Source organism: Oncorhynchus mykiss, chromosome 6 (genome assembly GCF_057628025.1).
Source record: "Oncorhynchus mykiss isolate SJ-2025 chromosome 6, ASM5762802v1, whole genome shotgun sequence".
NCBI lineage: Eukaryota > Metazoa > Chordata > Actinopteri > Salmoniformes > Salmonidae > Oncorhynchus > Oncorhynchus mykiss.
Genome location: NC_143027.1, coordinates 61,920,187 through 61,939,366, shown reverse-complemented (window position 1 = coordinate 61,939,366; position 19,180 = coordinate 61,920,187). Strand labels below are relative to the sequence as shown.

The 19,180-nt window shown below is 41.4% G+C and overlaps 1 protein-coding gene across 2 annotated transcripts; it reads left to right on the top strand.

Annotated features, from left to right (window-relative positions):
- The first annotated feature begins 2,174 nt into the window (after window positions 1–2,174).
- LOC110526283 (cytoplasmic dynein 1 light intermediate chain 2) lies at window positions 2,175–18,943 on the top strand. Of its 2 annotated transcripts, none has more exons than XM_036980633.2 (13): window positions 2,175–4,348; window positions 5,134–5,207; window positions 5,381–5,497; window positions 5,671–5,901; window positions 9,206–9,372; window positions 11,844–11,937; window positions 12,069–12,204; window positions 13,202–13,313; window positions 13,420–13,479; window positions 14,042–14,086; window positions 14,236–14,353; window positions 14,951–15,079; window positions 15,683–18,943. In XM_036980633.2, the coding sequence occupies exons 1-13, from the start codon at window positions 4,254–4,256 to the stop codon at window positions 15,787–15,789; spliced, it is 1,485 nt and encodes a 494-aa protein (XP_036836528.2). In that variant the 5' UTR covers window positions 2,175–4,253; the 3' UTR covers window positions 15,790–18,943. The 2 variants fall into 2 exon arrangements, with proteins under 2 accessions (XP_036836528.2, XP_036836529.1); XM_036980634.2 differs by having other exon boundaries at window positions 3,757–4,348; window positions 15,688–18,943.
- The last annotated feature ends 237 nt before the right edge of the window (window positions 18,944–19,180 follow it).

Here is a 19,180-nt window from a genome sequence, read left to right as displayed (position 1 = left end):
GTTGAAACAGTAAACGGCAGAGTATTCCATTTTGTTCTCAAGACAGGAAACATGAGGAGTTTGTGTTCTTGCCCAGGAGTGGATTTTGTTTTGATGGACTGAGAGAAAGGGTCTTTGCAAGTGTAAATCAAAGAAAGAGAGGAATAGGAAAGGAGGAATAGCATGCGTTTGTATTCTTTCAGCTGTAATTGTATATGGAAATTGTTTAGCAACCACAAGGGAAAGATACTACATAATGTGCCTTTAACTTCAAGCACTTGTAATAGCCTACTAGGCTAGACTACAGTCTTTGACCAACCACTACTGAACCAGATATTACATGTGTAATAATGTATTAACACATTAAGGACGTTCTGGATTCCACCTTACAAAACAAGCGAGTGAGACCTGTTATTCTGTCTCTCCTAAGAGTGGACTGAACCAGCTTTAACTTGATCACTCTCATTGGGCAGGAGCCATCAGAGATTAGATCACACAACTCATCAATGAGGAGGAGGCCTCTCATCTCTATGGTGTGGAATGCAATCAAACAAGTATTGAAAAAAGTGCATTCATGAAATTAACATGCTAATGAATAGGGAGAGGTGTGGTAGCAGGGTTACATATTTTCTTACTGCATACAGATGTAGTACCTACATTTGGGCCAGTCTCCTACAGCATGGAAAAAATTCTGCAGCAACAGGAAATCTGAATTATAATGTGGACTATAATTAATGCACATTTCTGTAGCGGTTGATACATCTTTCGTAAGGGAAAATCAAGTCTGAAATTTCTAAATGGAAATGACAAACTTTAGGAGCCTTGTCACGCCCTGACCATAGAGAGCCCTTGGTTTTCTATGGTGTAGTAGGTCAGGGTGTGACTAGGGGTTGTTCTAGTATGTCTATTTCTATGTTGGTGCTAATATGGTTCCCAATTAGAGGCAGCTGTTTATCATTGCCTGATTGGGGATCATATTTAGGTAGCCATTTCACCACCTGTGTTTTGTGGGATATTGTTTGTGTGCACTTCAAAACTTCACGTTTTGTTTCTTTATTGTTTTGTTTGTTTCACGGAGATTAAAAATATGTGGAACTATACTCACGCTGCGCCTTGGTCTGCTCATTACGACGATCGTGACAAGCCTTTTAAACCTCCGACAAGCCTTTTAAATGTCCGAGGGTGAATTTACAGGGTGATCAAATTCAGATCTTACATCTGTATGATTGCCAAGCTTCCTGCCATCCTGGACCTCTATACCAGGCGGTGTCAGAGGAAGGCCCCAAAAATTCCCAAGGACTCCAGCCAACCTAGTTATAAAATGTTCTCTCTGCTACCGCACGGCAAGCAGTACCAGAGCGCAAAGTCTAGGTCAAAAAGGCATATTAACAACTTCTACCATAAGACTCTTGAACAGTTAATCAAATGGACTATTTGCATTGTCCACAACCCACCTCCCATTTTTACACTGCTGCTACTCTGTTTATTATCCATGCATAGCCACTTTACCTCTACCAACATGTACATATTATCTTAATTACCTCGACTAACCAGTGCCCCCACACATTGACTCTGTACCAGAACCCCTGTATATAGCCTGTTATTTTATTGCTGCTCCTTAATTATTTGTTCTATTTTTTTACATTTTGTATTTTTTTTTAAAACGACGTTGTTGGTTATGGGCTTGTAAGTGATCATTTCACTGTAAGGTCTACAACTGTTGAATTTGGCGCATGTGACAAATACAATTGGATTTGATTGGCACTTAAAAGGGAATTAACTTTTCCAAGACATGAAAACATTAATTTCCATTCAATTATGTAGTCAGTAAACTCAACTGTCACAAGCTCACCCGACGCTGTTCATGTGCCTTAGGGAATAAGCAACCTATTTGTCAGCCTTACTATACCAAAGTTCTTTCCCATGCAGGCAGAGTGTTAAGCGGCACGAAACATGAGAAAATGCTTCCTTTATCACCACTACCAGTCGATTGTTCATTTGTTAGATTTACTTTGGCTGAGGGTACGTTTATAGACTTCCTATACACCTCAAGTATAACGTTTTATGGTTTGTGTGCTCAGTTCCACTTACTAGGCTCTACAAAGCACATCATATGCATTCAATCATAAGGGTTTTGAATAACCAAGTTCTTGGAAGGCAATATTACTATGAGAACAGTGTCACCTTCTGTCTCTACTATGGAATTGCATCGACTGTTTGCTATGGGAGTATCGTTCATGGTAATGTGAACTCATAGTTTACTGTTTGGTAGTAAGCGTTTATTAGTTTAAATGACACACTATCCAATCTATAATTTTTGTTTGGAATGCTAGGTATTGTATCAGAACTGATGCCGGATGTATGAGGGGTGCATAAAACCTCTTAGGAATTGCTGAGAAGGTAGCCTAATTGTGTGTGCTAGTGAAAAAATATATAAGGACACTGAGCATGCTGCTGGAATGACAAGTTCAATAAATGTAATATATTGTATTGCAGTGTAGCAAAATTAGTGTAATTGAGCAGAAAAGCAGAACAGGGGCTTGTTTCCCTCAAGCCAAGCCTCTGACAAAAACCTGTTCCTAATACAATTGGTAAAAGTATATGATTTCCTCAATCGTTAACCCTTTAAAGCTTTTACTTTGAAATCCGCTAGCATACCGCTAGCAAAATGTATCCACTCACTACTTTAAATCGCCCTGGATAACAGTGTCTGTTAAATGGCTAAAATTTCAAACGTAAAGGTATCCATCTTCTTGCAGCACACACCGTCTCTGTTCATTAATTAAATATTGTGGAAGACCTAAGAAAATTGAATTCAAGCAGTCGAAATGATTATATGATTTGTTGTTTAAATTCAGACATTGATTGAGCAGACTTGTTTGGTATGTTAGCTAACTTTAGTCTTTAGTACAATGCTTGGTGGCTTTTAGCATAAGCTCCCTGTCTTGTCTGTCAGTAAAGCCAGTGACGCCAAGCATTGAAGGAAGGCAGCTAGCAAGTTAGCTAGCTAACTAACTAAAGTTACATTTCGCTACACCCTCAATAACATCTGCTAAATATGTGTATGTGACCAATACAATTCGATTTATTAAGTATGCAAGTGAATACTGAACGAGCGTGTATTTTATCATAAGTATAAATATAGATAAATTAAAGGCTAAAATACAATATTTTCTCTTCCATCACTCAGTCGCGGGCAGTACCAGAGCATCATGGCAAAAATGGAAAGACTAGCCAATATAACTTCTACCCCCAGACCGTCAGGTTGCTGAATGGCCACCCAATTAGCTTTTTTTTTTAAAATTTTTATTTTTATTAATTTCAAATCAATACATAAAGCACATGAGGGAACACCAGCATACATAGATTACAAACAATAGACAATCGAGCTATCAATCGACCCAATTAGCTACCCCCTCTTGTACCTCAGAGTTTATGATTTTCACTGTACCTCGCATTTACATCTGCAACCATGTGCATGTGACTAATACACTCTCTACATCTAAATCTAGATGTTGCCTTCTTATGATTCCACTAGGTGGCATCACTTTACTTGTCTGGTATACGGTCGACTGTCTACTGCTCTATGGTATGTTCTGCTGCTCCAGTTAATTTTCTATGGTCTTGCAACTGATGCGCAGTCAGCTCTTTCCACCCCAAACTTACCCAAATGCATTATGGCCTAGCTGCACAACTGATCCTGGACCGGTTATTAAGTGTACAATGCCAATATTTTAAAAAAGAAGCCTTGCAGGATGACATCATGCAAGCCAACGCGTACTGAGCTCTCTGTTATTATGCCTGATCACAATTAGCCTACACAACACTTTCATGGCAACTTGTTATTTTACTTTGTCTTTTTTTCCCCTTTCATGAATACAGTAAATAATTGATTAAATCATGATGATATAATCAGATGTAGTTTTTGGGAGGAGGCTGTCTGAAACCTACAGTTAAGTAGATGCACTCGGTTTAGTATGCGCACAATATTGTACACTAGCCCACTTTAGAATTTTTGATTGGTCCACAGAAAAAGGAGTGAGCTATTATCACCATAAGTTATCAGCTTTGACCCATTGTCTGTATCGGGTGCTTGATTGATAGCAAAATGTGGTAGGTATCCTACTTCTCTGTGTTGTTAAACTATAGATTTTGCACCATCAAAGATGAGCCGCGTTCCGGGATTTGTTGCGGTGTAAATCGCGTGCACACGGTTTTAACAAGGTTCTAGGGCGCCCAAGTCGCGCCTCTCTCTTTGTGGCTGTAGAAAGAAGATGGCTCCCGTTCTGGAGAAGAAGCTCCTGGGCGCAGCCGGGGCAGGCGACAATATGGAAAATAGCAACGAAGACGAGGAAGGACAAAACCTATGGCAAGTTCAAGTACTCGTGATTTACAATGTGCTATTTTCTGTAACGGAGAAGCTTTTTACTAACTTGTTTAATGTGCTTTGTCACTGCCGGGTGCCCTCATCAACGGTCCCGGATGCCTTCAAAACAGTTAACTTGCTAACTCGTAGTTACAATAGCAAACGTAAGCTAGGCTACAACAACTTCGCTTTAGCTAGTTAGTGTAGCTACATAACTAACCAGTTACAATAACAAACGAGCAAAACGTATAGATAACTAGGCAGGCTAACCAATATTCACACCATATCAATCTTACTAACAGGCGCGTTATAGTAACTAGCTAATTAGCCAAGTTATTGTCGTCTGATTGTGCAGGACCAAATAATGTACAGTAGCTAGCTAACGTTAACTAGCGTACTTTCCAGCTTGACCCGAAGCCACAGAATAGTTGTTGGTCCTTGATAGTTACGGCTACACCTGCATAACTAGCTATGTTTTAATATTGCCAAGCCAGTCAAACTTATTTTATAAAATACAATATACAAAATTAAGAAACGATATAGCTAGCTAGCTATGCTCAGTGACAGCTGACTCACGTTACCTGGGTGACTTGACACCTTGCAAGTTGATGCTGACACTCAAACGCTCATTTGACAAGGTAGGCTAATTATCATAACAAGTGTTAGCTAGGTAACGGTCTTGGTGGGCAGACAGACACCTACCAGTAGGCTATGTGTTAGGCCTAGGCTACTTAATTTCATCATGTGATAACTAGCAAGCAAACTAATTTCATTGTTATTCCCTTCAGGACTTCAATTCTCAGTGAGGTTTCAACACGTTCAAGTTCTAAGTTGCCATCTGGGAAGAACATATTGGTGTTTGGTAAGTGTAAATCCATGGCGTTTAACTTTTAATCACACCGAAAGGGAGTAGCATATTTTCAGGAGAGGTTGCATATAATGTTATACAAATAATAATACATGTTTTCAGTCAAATAAACCAAATCATAAAAATAACATGATAATAACATTTCCATTTCTGCGGAAATGTTTCAGGTGAGGATGGGTCAGGAAAGACAACGATTATGGCAAAACTCCAAGGAGCAGAGCACAATAAGAAAGGAAGAGGCCTGGAGTATCTGTATCTGAATGTCCACGATGAGGACATAGATGGTATGTTCCCTGTTTCAGTGGCAAAAAATACAAGTGTACATGGGTTAGGCTACATGTTCCCAGTTGTAAATGAGAACTTGTTCTCAACTGGCCTACCTGGTTAAATAAAGGTGAAATAAAAATGAAAAAACATTACATTTTTTGCATGACTGTACATCTCTGAATTTTTGCAGACCTTACACGCTGTAACGTGTGGATCTTGGATGGGGATTTATATCACAAAGGCCTGTTAAAGTTTGCAGTGACAGCAGAGTCGCTGAACGACAGCTTGGCAGTGTTTGTAGCAGACATGTCAAGACCCTGGACCATCATGGAGTCGCTCCAGAAGTGGGCCAGCGTGCTGCGTGATCATGTGGATAAGCTCAAGATCCCGCCGGAGGAGATGAGAGAGATGGAGCAGAGGAGTAAGTAGTGCTGAATCATCTACTTCACCTTGGCTGCTGCGACAAAGTGTCTGTGGGGTTGATTGTCCAAGGCCAGTCTTAACATTGAACTGTGTTTGTTTGGCAGTCAGACAGTATAGGTGATGATAATTGCTGTCTTATGTTGTGAGATGCTTGTTGCTTGTGGAGCTGATGACATGGTTTTGTTTGGCAAGTGTCTGCAGCATAGTGAACATCCCAGACAGAGCCAATGAGATGGATGCTTACACAACAGATTTAGGCTACAGTTGTATGCTGGCTGGTTTTTCATTTAAACTAAAGGGAACAGCAGTAGAAACCTCAGACACTGAAGTATAAAATTACAAATGGTCATGGTAGTTTCTAGGTCATCAGAAAGGCCCATGATTATCAGCTGTGTTCAGTCATGATGACCGAAGCCTGCTCTCCTGATCACTGTCTTATACTGAGTGCTCCCTCCTGATAATTTTAGATATGATCATGAAGTGCTCTTTTGTGCTCTGAAGTTACAGGCTCTTACAAGAGCCTTGGGTTATCTAAGGTTCTCTTGAGAAGGCTGGGAAAAAAAGTTACTCTACTTGGAGATGCTTTCGAGATTGGTTTGATTTTGCAATCAAAACTAAACCAATGCCATGCTTAATGTGCACATATAGACCTAGTAGATAGGTTCACCATTGTTTTTGTCATCAATCCACCGTAGGCCTATGACCTCTGGATTTAAGTGTTGTGACTGGAGAACCACTAGGCCTAACTGTTGACAAACTGAAATGTGTGGAAGGGGAAGTGGCAAAAGGATGATGTTTCTGAAGGCAAAAAAAACTTTCAGGGAAGGTAGCACATTACTGCATTCTACGGCAAATATTGTAAATATTTTGCATAACCTGAATGCTTCTACTGGACCAATCTGTGATTTGCTGAATCTATACTGTAGGCTAAATTATATTATTTTGGTAGATGAAGACTTGGTTTGCCTTTCTCAATATAGGGAGGAAAGCATTTGCATAGTAGTCATGCCTTTTTTTCTCCATTGTGGATTGTGTTGTACTAGTAAATAAATGTAACTTTGTTCAATAGTGTAGGCCTAATTTTGGCGAATGGTGTTTGCTGATATCCAACACAGGTAGCCAGGCTGGCATATGCTCCCTGTCAAACTCTTTTGTTGAATACATGCCCACCCACAAGCAGTTCCAGCTTTCTAACCTAGCAGAGTAGCATATCGTCCAGACAGTGCTCATCTTTCAGGATGTCAGTAATGATGTCATCACTGCACATGCCGGACTAGTCCGACATATCCAAAGGGAGGAGGGATGGCCGGTGTCCAGGTCCAGGCGCTCTTACAGCAGTATTGCATCATGGTTTCTTCTGACACCAGAGTGAGTCTAAGCATGGAAGGGATATCGAGTGGGCAGGACATTCTGGCTCAGTTGAAACTAGAGCAGCTTGATGGTGTTCTGTAGCAGAACCATTCCTTGCTGTATCATGCACTGAAATAACACAGATCAACAGTTGTTCTATTCACAACTGTCATTATCAGAATTCAGTAATATCTGTCTTATGTTTCTGCATTACAGGCCATTAAGCTGAAGGGTCGTGCAGGAAAAAGGGAGTTATGCTTCACATTGTTCATAAAGTTTTATCAAGGCTAATGCTTACTGTAAAGCAATTTGGCCCCACCTATGTTTGTACTAGAACAGTTAAGTGGGCAAAGTCGAACGATGGATGAGTCACGCTCTTGTCTCTATCTGTCCTTCTGATTTAAAGTGGTGTCTGATTTATAACTGTGCAGATGAAGGCTATAAGTGTGACCACTGCACCTTTCTGACAGGCACTTTACTGTTTTTACCTCCGTAAAGACGTTTTGCCGCTCAGCCTGGTTATGTAAGAAATTCAGGCCATAACTATGTATGTCACTCCCATCAAGACAGTCTACCAAAATATCCAAGGACAAGAAACATGACTCAATGGCTGAGAAGTGCCTGCCTAAGAATGTTATTCAAGGAAAACCATGTGAGGGAGGCATTTTTTTTTTTGTACAACCAGTTATTTGAGTTCTTTGGAGACAATTGTTTGTCCAATAGTCTAAATGCCATAGTGTTACAAATGTGCAATTTCCCTAGTGTATCTTTTGGTTTGTCTTTGTTAGTTGAGACTGTTGTGTCCAGGCTCTGCTGGCCCCCTGCATCTTTAGCTGGCACAGATCAGCGCCTGAACAGGCAGTCTGATCCCATCCCTGCTCCCAATCAGCTGGAGTTTACATCACAGGGCCGAGGCCAGGCAGCCCAGCACCCTAAGGGTTGTTCTGTTTTGTTCCTGGTGGAGGACAGTCCTGTAGCAACACTGGCTCTCAGGGTCAGCCGTAACCACATTCCTCTGGTTCCTGAGGAAGGGGAACAGCCTTCCCAGACCACTACTCAGTGCTGCTGTGCTGGGATTCATACAGGGGACAGACTGCCAACACAGCTGCCTGCAGCAGTGCCCCATTGGGAGTTATTCTTCTGCTTTATACCAAAATAGACCTTGTGAAAATAGACCTAGCCTTTGTGTTTTGCTGTAGCAATATATGCATCCATCATTATCTTACTAATCATGTTAGAAAAGCTCTTTGGAGTGTAAATATATTAGCAAGTTGTACTAAAAGCTTTTGCACTTGTTTACATATCTACAGATTACAGTCTCTGGGGTTGCGTCCTGTAGCAAGTCTAGGAGAAGCTAATGATCATTTTGATATTCTGTTGAGGTGGAGTCGACAGCACATAGGGGCATGAATATATAAATGATGGATGGGTTGTTGTCTGCTTGACTACAGCAGACGGTTAGTTATTTGTGTGTAAAACACAGTGGGAGTTATTTTCCAGTCTGGTAGTGGAGCAGGCAGGAGAGGAGTTGCTGTCTGATAAGCTCACATCTCTACAGACCTGGTGCAGCGAGTTCTGTAGTTCAGTGAGAATGGTTGGGTCATGAGAACAGGGAGTGTGAGGGGCTGAGTGCCTTGATAGCCAAGGGTAAGACCCCAGTCCTTCCCTACATAGCCTACAGGACAGGAAAGCAGAAACTCAACATCATCTGTTAAGAATGGGGACTACATTTTTTTCTCAATTTCTTGTCACTTGGTCTTTAAAAACTCAGGGCCCTAGTTATGGAGTACCCATTTGTGATGCTGTCCTGCATGCTTTATTTCAATCAGAAGAAAATATATGCTCTCTATACCACCTGTGTTTAAATCTTGTAAAGATTATTGATCCTCCAAATGAAGAAGGTTCATTGCGACTGGCCTAACCTATGCGGCCGTCCCCTGTCTGCCCCACAGTGGTGAAGGCCTTCCAGGAGTACACAGAGCCGGAGGGAGCCGACCCAGCCTCTCCCCAGAGACGGGCTCCCCCTGCAGGGGGGGAAGACGAGGGCGTGGTGCTACCGCTCGGGGAAAACGTACTCACACACAACTTGGGCATTCCAGTGCTAATAGTTTGCACAAAGGTAAGTTGAGGCTGGTTGAATACAGGTACCTGAAAGAAGTAGCCTTCCATTTTTAGGCACCAGTATTGAAATGAATAGCCAATTTTTGTACTAAAAGATTTTAAATTACACTGAGCCTCAGATTCCCCACGGGCCCACTACTAACTAGTACACCGTTGACTCTCCACTCTGGCAGTCCATTTCATGGCTGGTGCCTGATCATCCCCTGTCTTGAGTTGCTGGTTTTTAGTGTTGCCCGTGAGGCAGCATCTTCAGCCCATGAAAGCACCACATTATTCCATGTCCATGAGCTTCTGGCAAATGGCTGCTTTAAAAGAACACACTGTCAGTCGTCAGCACTTCACATGCTAGTTATGACGAGGACTAGTGAATGTTATTTTCACTGCTCACTGTTTTTCTGTTTCTCTTCTACCTTTAGGGAGAAAATGGTTATTTCACTCCTGGGGAATTAATCTTGGTCTTTAGTACAGTTTGTTGAATATACTCAGAGCATTAGTGAAGTGTCCTCTCTTCAGGCGCTATACATAGGGAATTTGTAGATTTGAAGTGTGCTATGTCTTCGAAGAAACTGCTGTCATTTGGTGTTCCATATTTTCAGACTATTTGCTGTATTTTCTTTTGATTACATTTTTAGTTTTTGTAATTTTACCCCCAATTTTCTAATATTACGATCTTGTCTCATCCCTGTAACTCCTTAATGGGCTCAGGTCGAGACAGGCGTGCTCCTTAACATGACCCGTCAAACCGCGCTTCTTAACACCCGCTCGTTTAACCCAGAAGCTAGCCGCACCAACGTGTCGGAGGAAACGCTGTTCAACTGACCGAAGTCAGCCTGCTGGTGCCTGGCAAGGAGTCGCTAGAGCACGATGAGCCAAGTAAATCCCCTCCCGGCCAAACCTTTTTTAAAAAATGTTTTACCCCTTTTTCTCCCCAATTTCGTGGTACCCAATTGTTTAGTAGCTACTATCTTGTCTCATCGCTACAACTCCCAAACGGGCTCTGGAGAGACGAAGGTTGAAAGTCATGCGTCCTCCGATACACAGTAGCTACACAGTAGCTAAAAAACAAGCCGCACTGCTGCTTAACACAGCGCGCATCCAGCCCGGAAGCCAGCCGCACCAATGTGTCGGAGGAAACACCGTGCACCTGGCAACCTTGGTTAGCGCGCACTGCGCCCGGCCCGCCACAGGAGTCGCTGGTGCGCGATGAGACAAGGATATCCCTACCTGTCAAACCCTCCCTAACCCGGACGACGCTAGGCCAATTGTGCGCCGCCCCACGGACCTCGCGGCCTGCTGGCGCTGCAGTACAGCGCCCTTAACCACTGCGCCACCCGGGAGGCCCCAAACCTTCTTCTAACCCGGATGACGCTGGGCCAATTATGCACCGCCCTATGGGGCTCCCGGTCATGGCTGGTTGTGACACAGCTTGGGATCAAACCCCAGGCATTAGTGACGCTGCAATACTGTGATGCAGTGCCTTAGACCGCTGTGCCATTCGGGAGGCCATTTGCTGCATTTTCTAAATCCATTATGTCATTGATTTTGATTGACAGATTGAGTGCAATGTATAGTTCTCACTAACTGCTGCAGTTTACAGAGCAATAAGGAATGTGAATGCCAGTTTACTCGCTGACACAGATACACAGGTTACATTATTAAGCATGCTTGCAGATACCATAGACTTTCAGTCATTGTGCTGATGCTAGTTAGCATTGGCTCGCAAAACTACCTCAAACTTCCTTCATACTGGACACAGAGACATATAAAAATGGTATCCACAAGTTCATCTGACTCTGGGGAAGTAGATAAAGAACATCATTGCTAAAATCGCAAAATATCCCTATAAGTCCCAATGATTGTTGCACTTGGGTATGCATATTTAATGATGGGCTACTGCATATTTAACCAGGCCTGCTGTCTTTACTACTGCCATTTTTTTTTTTTCAGGAAGTAGCTAGCCTGGCATTCCCTGAGTCATGCTCAGCCAGTTAGCCCTGTTGTTGTCAAGGTTACCATCTTGTGGTCACTGTGGGGAAGTTTATCTGTGTGAGAGACAGGGTGGTGCCTGCCTGGAGGATTTTACTGATCCTTCCTAGAGGGAGGGAGGAGGGGAACTTGCAAGCGAGTGGAGGGGAGGAGAGCGGAAGTGAGGGAGGGTCGTGGCTGAGACTGAAAGGGAGGCATGGCGAAGTGAGCAAAGTCATTTTTATGTTCTGCAGGAGGGTATGGTTTTCTTGCTCCAGTTGTTGCTGTGTACTTCGCTCTTTCTCGCTATCTCTCTTTCAGTTCAATTCAAAGGGATTTATTGGCATGGGAAACATGTTTACATTTGCCGAAGCAAGTGAAATAGATAAACAAAGTGGAATAAAAAATGAACAGTAAACATTACACTCACAAGTTTAAAAGGAATAGAGACATTTCAAATATAATTATGGCAATGTACAGTGTTATAACAATGTCTCTCCACAGTGTGATGCAGTCAGTGTTTTAGAGAAGGAGCACGACTTCAGAGATGAGCACTTCGACTTCATCCAGTCCCACATCCGACGATTCTGCTTACAGTGTATCCTTTCTACTCAAACACAACACTCACCCTTAGAATGACCGGCCCCACCACGGATATACAATTTTATGTGTTCTATTTAATTTTGTGCCCTATCATGTCTCTGCATGTTCCTTAACCCCACCTGACAGATGGAGCTGCCTTGATTTACACATCCGTCAAAGAGGAGAAGAACCTGGACCTCTTCTATAAATACATAGTGCACAAAATATACGACTTCCAGTTCACCACGCCTGCCTTAGTGGTGGAGAAGGATGCTATTTTAATGTAAGTGAATGCTTTGTTAGGTGCCCACATATTGCGGTAACAAGACTATATGAAATCATACATTTCCATCTTGTGATTTGCCCTTTCATTTCCTCAAAAATAAAAAGGAGATCTACATTTTTTTTTAAATTTGTAATTTAGCATAGGGGTTTCCAAACTTATTCACTCGGGGGGGGAGGGGGGGGGAATGAATGTCTATATATGTCTATATGGTCACAAGCACTGTTTATGACACAAACATTCCACACCCCTATTGTTGGTGGAGAAAATGTTGTAGGTTCAAAGCTTATTTCCTGCAGTTCTACACATTTTTTTATGTGGTGCAAAGAACATTTTGCCGTTTTTAAAGCAATTTTTTTTGTGCAATTCTATACATTTTGCCAATGTAATGTGTATTCGTGATATTTGAGTGACAAAAAAATTACAACCATCTTTGGGATAAAAAAAACTAAACGAATGTTGGCTGACATGGGCTAGTTGATCTGGACATTTCTGACAATTATAAATATCTCTAAGATATGCAATAACTAACATGACAAGAGGAACTGATGATGTACTACCCAATTGAAATTCACCTTGTGCTTTCTACTATTACAACTTTCAAGAGTAAACTTAAAGCTGGACTGAGTTCAAACATTTATAAATGTTTTTTTTTAATTGGGGGGGGGGCATTGCGTCCCCCCCTGCCAACCCCTCGCACCCCTCCACAGTTTGGGAACCACAGATTTAGCAGACACGCTTATCTAGAGTGAGTTACAGTAGCAATTAGGGTTAAGTGCTTTGCTCAAGGGCACATCGACAGATTTTTCACCTAGTTGGCTCAGAGATTCGAACCAGCTAACTTTCAGTTACTGGCCCAACGCCATTAAAAGCTAGGCTTTTAACTGGTGGACAGTTCTGCAGTTATATGAATGTGTACTGTATTGCCTTTGAAAGTTATTGTAACAAACTATTGGTCATTGCTCGAGTACCAAACAAAACTGTTTTCTTTTCCTAGTCCATCTGGATGGGACAATGAGAAGAAGATTGCAATTTTGCATGAAAATTTCACAACGGTGAGACCTGAAGACCCCTTTGAAGACTTCATCATGAAGCCTCCAGTACGGAAGGTATGATCATGAGACTTTTACAGATTACATGTCTTGGACTTTTGGAATTTTACTAATGTTCCTTATGCATCTCCCTTGGTTTGACATTCATGTCTTCTCTTTCCAGCTGGTTCATGATAAGGAGGTAAACGCAGAGGACGAGCAGGTTTTCCTGATGAAGCAACAGGTATGTGTGTTTGTTTACATTCTAGATCACACAGTTCTGGAATTCCTTTCATGTTTGCAATTCCATGTCATCTCCTCTTCTAAAGATGCACACTAGATGGTAGTGAGTTGAGAAAAAAAATAATTGGTTTTGTTCAAAGCTAGGATTGTGGATAGTGGAGCCAGTTTAATTTTATTAGCCTTTCCCGGGCTTCAAAGCCTGGGGTTCCTGTTCTGCACTTCCTCACGGGCCAATCAGATGCCTGAGAACTCCCAGTGCTTTAGCGTAATTGGTTGAAAGGGTGTTGTTTCTGAGAGATCACGTGGTTGCCTCAGGGCGAAGCGCGCTTCCTCTTTGTAGTGGGCTTCAGTCAGTCCCTGTAAGGTCCAGCTACCTGTATCCATCCATACAATGTTTGTTTCTACTATGCCAATAATCTGTGATGTAAAAAAGTGTTTCTGGGAATGTTATGGGGGTTGGAAAATATAAGATACAAATGCAGAATTTTATGGGCCAAATTATTTCAGGAAAAATGTGAAAATAAAATATTGTCTCACCATTTTTATTTTTGTCTGTTCTTAAGTCTTTGCTGGCCAAGCAGCCGGCCACACCAACAAGAGGAGCAACAGTAAGTGTGATAACATCAACTACTTTTTTTATTTTCATTGCCACATTTTCTTAACATGCGTGTTGGATGACAATTATTTCATCACTAGGAGCCGTGATTAATTTTAATTGCCTCACTACTCCGCTCTTTGTCTTCTGTCTGTGTTTCAGGAATCTCCTGGACGGACTGCTTCTGGCTCTCCTCGACCCACTGGCCGTACAGGCTGTACCAATGTGGCCAGCGTCTCGCCAATGACCGCGGTCAAGAAACCTGACCCCAACATGAAGGGTAAGTTGGACCACTGGAACTTACTGCACACCCTTTATTTGTGTTTTTACAGAGCGTCATTGAAACTGTTGTATGAGAACTGGCAGTCATTTGGGCAACACTTCTTTTGGGTGTTGGAAGTGTGTGACTGCTGTCTAACCACTGCCCCCCTGAGGTCGCTATCGAAATAATTCCATTAACAATAGATTCCTGCACACCTCCCTCCGCTGGCCTTGCTTGGGGAGAAATATTGACATTTTCTCCATTAAGCTCAGTGGGGGAACTGTGCATGCCAGCGTGAATAGATCCGCTTAAGTTAAACCAAATTTATTTGAGACCTGCCACCCCCACCCTGTTGTTGGTAAGGCCATGTGGAGAGGAAAGGATTTGGATACACTATACAAAAACGGACAGTTAATCCTCTAGGAATGCATGTGCATTGAATTATGTAAATGGTGTTCCAGTTAAAGTATGATCCTGTATGTGCACTAATGTTTTTTTATGACAATTATGAATATCATGATCATACAGTAATAACTGTTACATGTCTGAATTGTATGGAAGAGATCTCTCATTCAAATATCATGGTTTTGCTTGTCTCATGTGTTTGTGTCTCAGGAGCAGCAGCAAACGAGGGAGTGCTGGCCAACTTCTTTAACAGCCTTTTGAGTAAAAAGACTGGGTCCCCTGGGAGTCCAGGCACCGGAGCTGCAGGAGCAGGATCTCCAGGATCTGTCAAGAAAACAGGTATGGCCTCCTCTGGCCTGGCCCTCTGGCTTCTCTCAGGTTTAACTGCCTCTTGTTGCCTTTGGGCCATGCTGTTGTCTGGAGGTTTACCCCTAGAGCCTGAAAGAGAGGGACTTCTTGGCAGGTCCTAGAGGAGAGAAAGAGTTCCACTAAACTCCTCTGCCACTGGAGGAACTAGTGAAAGGCCTGTATGCATGGGACACCACAGCTGTTACCAATGTGTCATTCTCTGGCTGCAAAATGTCACACAACCACCCCAAATGACACCAAGCACATACCACGGCTCACTGCTTATTTCTCTCGTTTTTGTTTGTTCATTCAGTATGAAGTTGTATTAACCCATTATCTCAGCATACTTGCATGGCCTTGTGTCCTAATGGCCCTGTGCAGCTAAAAGAATATGCATGGAATGTGTTTTAATGTCTCAGGATTGGTTTTGCATGTGTGCGTGCACCTGTCACGTGATGCAACTGAAGTCATTTAGCATGGGACCACATCTCATCAGTTTTCATCCGCTTGCTGGCCTGGCCATAACAGTCAATTTCTAGTACAGGCACAGAAGCTACAGGAGATTACTTTCTGTTCTCTCTTTTATTTTCCAAGGGCAGAAGCCGGTTTTGACTGACGTCCAGGCAGAGTTGGATAGAATGACTCGCAAACCGGACTCCATGGTTACAGCTAACAACACACCAACAGAGAACAAAGTGTGAACGCAACAACAGCATTGTCCACTGCAAATACTGGAAAACCAACACACAAGCATAAAAAAAAACTAAATAAGACCAAATTCCCAATGTGTATATCAGTCAGCAGACAGTAGTTTTGCCAAATGAGTTTGAGATGCTATCAGATATATTGGTTATTTTGGTAATATTGAGAAAGAATGAAAGGTGGTTTGGAGAAGGAGGAAGTTGAAGACTTGGCTGTATCTATCCTTATTACTTCAATTGTAATGTTTTTTTTGCAAGGGATGTCGGGTTAAGTAATGCGTGCACACTCCTTGGGAGGCAGCCAAATCCCCTGGTCTGCGATCCCTCAGTTAGCTAGGGGATACACCATCTCTCACAAGCTTAAAGAGTGGAAAAGTGCTGTGGCCTCTTGTTCAGCTAATATTATGGAAGGAAAGCAGTTGTGATAAGAACAATTAAACCCTAAATATATTCATTAAAAAAATGAAATACTTGCAAGTGTATGTAGTATGTAAAAACGGTTAGATATGATACTGATGTATTTATATATAAAAAATCATTATTTTATTTTTTTCTGCACTGTTTGTGATTAGAAAAGGGTTTAGATAGCTATATCTCATAACATGTTAAACTCCACTGACGTCATGACACTAATGTGACAAATACAGATAGCTGAAAGCAAACAGTGGCATCTGCCCACAAAATGACAGGTCCAACTAGTCATCTTTAAGGATTCTGTAAATATCAGCGAAATTGCAATTCAAGCTTTGGTTTTATTTTGTACAAAATGCAATTATTTTACAAAATTATGAAGAAATGTCTGGGATAAATTGAGCACTGTTGGGATTGGCAAGTGTAGAGTTTGCAAGGAACGCTCTTTTGCCTAGAGGTGTTTTGGGGGCAGCATCTTTCCTACTATAACTCCCAAGTGCCTGGCTCAGTAACTGTTTGTGTCATAGTAGAGCTGCTTGTCTACTTAGAGGAAATGCACTGTAGCACCAACGGTAAAATGTTGTCCAGTTCGGTCATTTAAGTAATTTATTTTTTTTGTATAACAAGTCTGGTCTTTGCATAAGGTTTCAAAAGAAATGTAGCTTACTTCTGTGGCCTAGATGACATTGTTCAATTGAGCAATAATGAGAATGCCTTTCATTTTATAAACTGTAAAGGTATCTAGATGCAGATTTTTAGAAGTAACCACAAGTTTAGAGTTTGTGTCCCCCAGGTGAACACTTGCGTGGTTTAAACCACTCACTTGTGCGGCCAAAGCATTTGGAAATCAATTACTACGGATTTAATGAAATGGGTTATCCTTAAAAAGGAAATTTAGCTCTGTTCTTTTTCAGTTTCAAATGTTTTATACAAGCTATATGGCAGGTCAGGTTAAACATTCCCGATTTCTACATGATGTTGGTGTAGAAATCGTGGCCCAGTAGGAAATTGCATTGTCCACAGATCTTTTGTGTGATCTTCAGTGCCCATTTACAATGTTGGCTTTTTGCCGTCAGTGTGTACACACAGTTCACAATTTGTCCATCTGTGCACCCTGCCTTCACTCAGTGTAGATCTTAGTCAATATTATCAGCCTTTGCTTGTGTCCTTGTAGGTTTTTAAATTGTCCTAGTTCTGCCAATGTTTTTTGTAAACTTTTGAACAATTACATCCAATCTAATACTGTACCATATCAGATTATTTGTAAAAATCGTAAGATTATTTGATTAATCACAATGAAATAACTAAATGATCACCTTCAAATCTACATACAGTCTAGCTATGGTTAATTTGCAGATCAGCAATTGTAACATTGATTTAATAAACTGTAAGAGCAGCTACTTGGCTTTTAAAACAATGGAAACTACATAGAATTGGAACCTGGAACCAAAGATGCCACAATTGGTGTGTGTAAATAGTCTCATTTGATTTCCAGGTGACCATCCCCCCCCCCCCTGGCCCTGCATAGAACACCCATCATTCCAAAGTACATTCTAAGGTGGTCCGTGTACATAACCCCTATTTGAGTTGCCAGGCTAACACATTTTTTTTTGTTGCTCTGGGGGGGGGGTCACAAGACCAAGAGGTGTGCAGTCTACTTTATTTTGCATGAACCAATCTGTAGTAAGAATAAGATGAGAATGGGCTGGATTTTGATTGTATCAAAATGAAGCGCTTATATTCATTGGGCAGAAATTTGCATCTTAAGTTCAGTTTCTGAAATTCAAGCACAATATTGGGACACCCAGGAGTATTTCCTTATGTTGAAATAAGCACTTTCATTTAGAGAGCTGTAATGAAACCCCCAGATGTTATTGTTTAAACTAGAGAATGCATATTCTTCTTCCTGCCGGCTTAGAACGTGTATTGATGAATTACAAGTATGACGCACTTAATATTGCGTTAATATGTTGGGGATTAGCAGTATAACGAACATGGCCCTGGCAGTCAAATCTGCTCCAGACTTTTAAACCTCAACCTTTATGGAGGTTTTTAAGAAATCCACATCTAAAATGCATGTCAATGCTCTTTAGTTTTTCAGGTGTATTTCTGTCACACCTGCTCATTGCAGAGCGTCTCAGTATTATTCTGTTCTATTTTTTTCTGCACAACAATGGTTTCTGTTTGCAAGCCTTACTTTGCTTAAATTATATAGGATAGATATCTTTTAGGGTGGTAACAGCCTAGAAATTCATGAACTCGTTCACTTCTCTGTTTGTCTCCACATAGTTACTAAACATCAGCATTAGCCAAACAGAAATCTGTATGTTTGGCTAGTACATCAAGGAAAAGTACTCACTCTGCTTGATTTCCAAATTGCAAGTTGTTGATGATTGGATATCCCCAAGATTGAATGAAAAACAGATCTTGTAACATATTTTTCAAGCTTAAGTTAAAAGCGACTGCTCTATACATCATCTTAGTGCTATGCCTTCAGCCCTTGAAAATATACACCTATAGGAGATTTTTAAGCTTTTGCTTACAGTCCATTTTATTCAGGATATAAACACCTTTTAACCACATGGAGTACTGTGTTTGTGCCCTGGACATATTCAAATGAGTGTGATTGTATGCTTTAACATGATGCAGTATGCAGCCATGTGGTCTCTCGCTTTTTGTGCCGACAAAGATAAGGAAAAGTGTCTGTCAGCTCTGGCTTCAATAAAACAAAGAATCCAGACTACTTTTGTATCCCTTTGTCTTAAATCATGACACTGCATGTAGGTGGCAAGTAAAATCCACATTGAATATTGCTCTGTTTCACTGTTTAATTTACTGGTATTCAGTGTGGATTCTAGAAGTGACACCATTGGGTACATATTGGGTAGTCATTTTATCAAACCCCTCAACCTACCAGTTGTCACTGAGTAGCATGTGAATGGACTATAAGTGGAAGTGAAATAAGAATATCACCCTACTT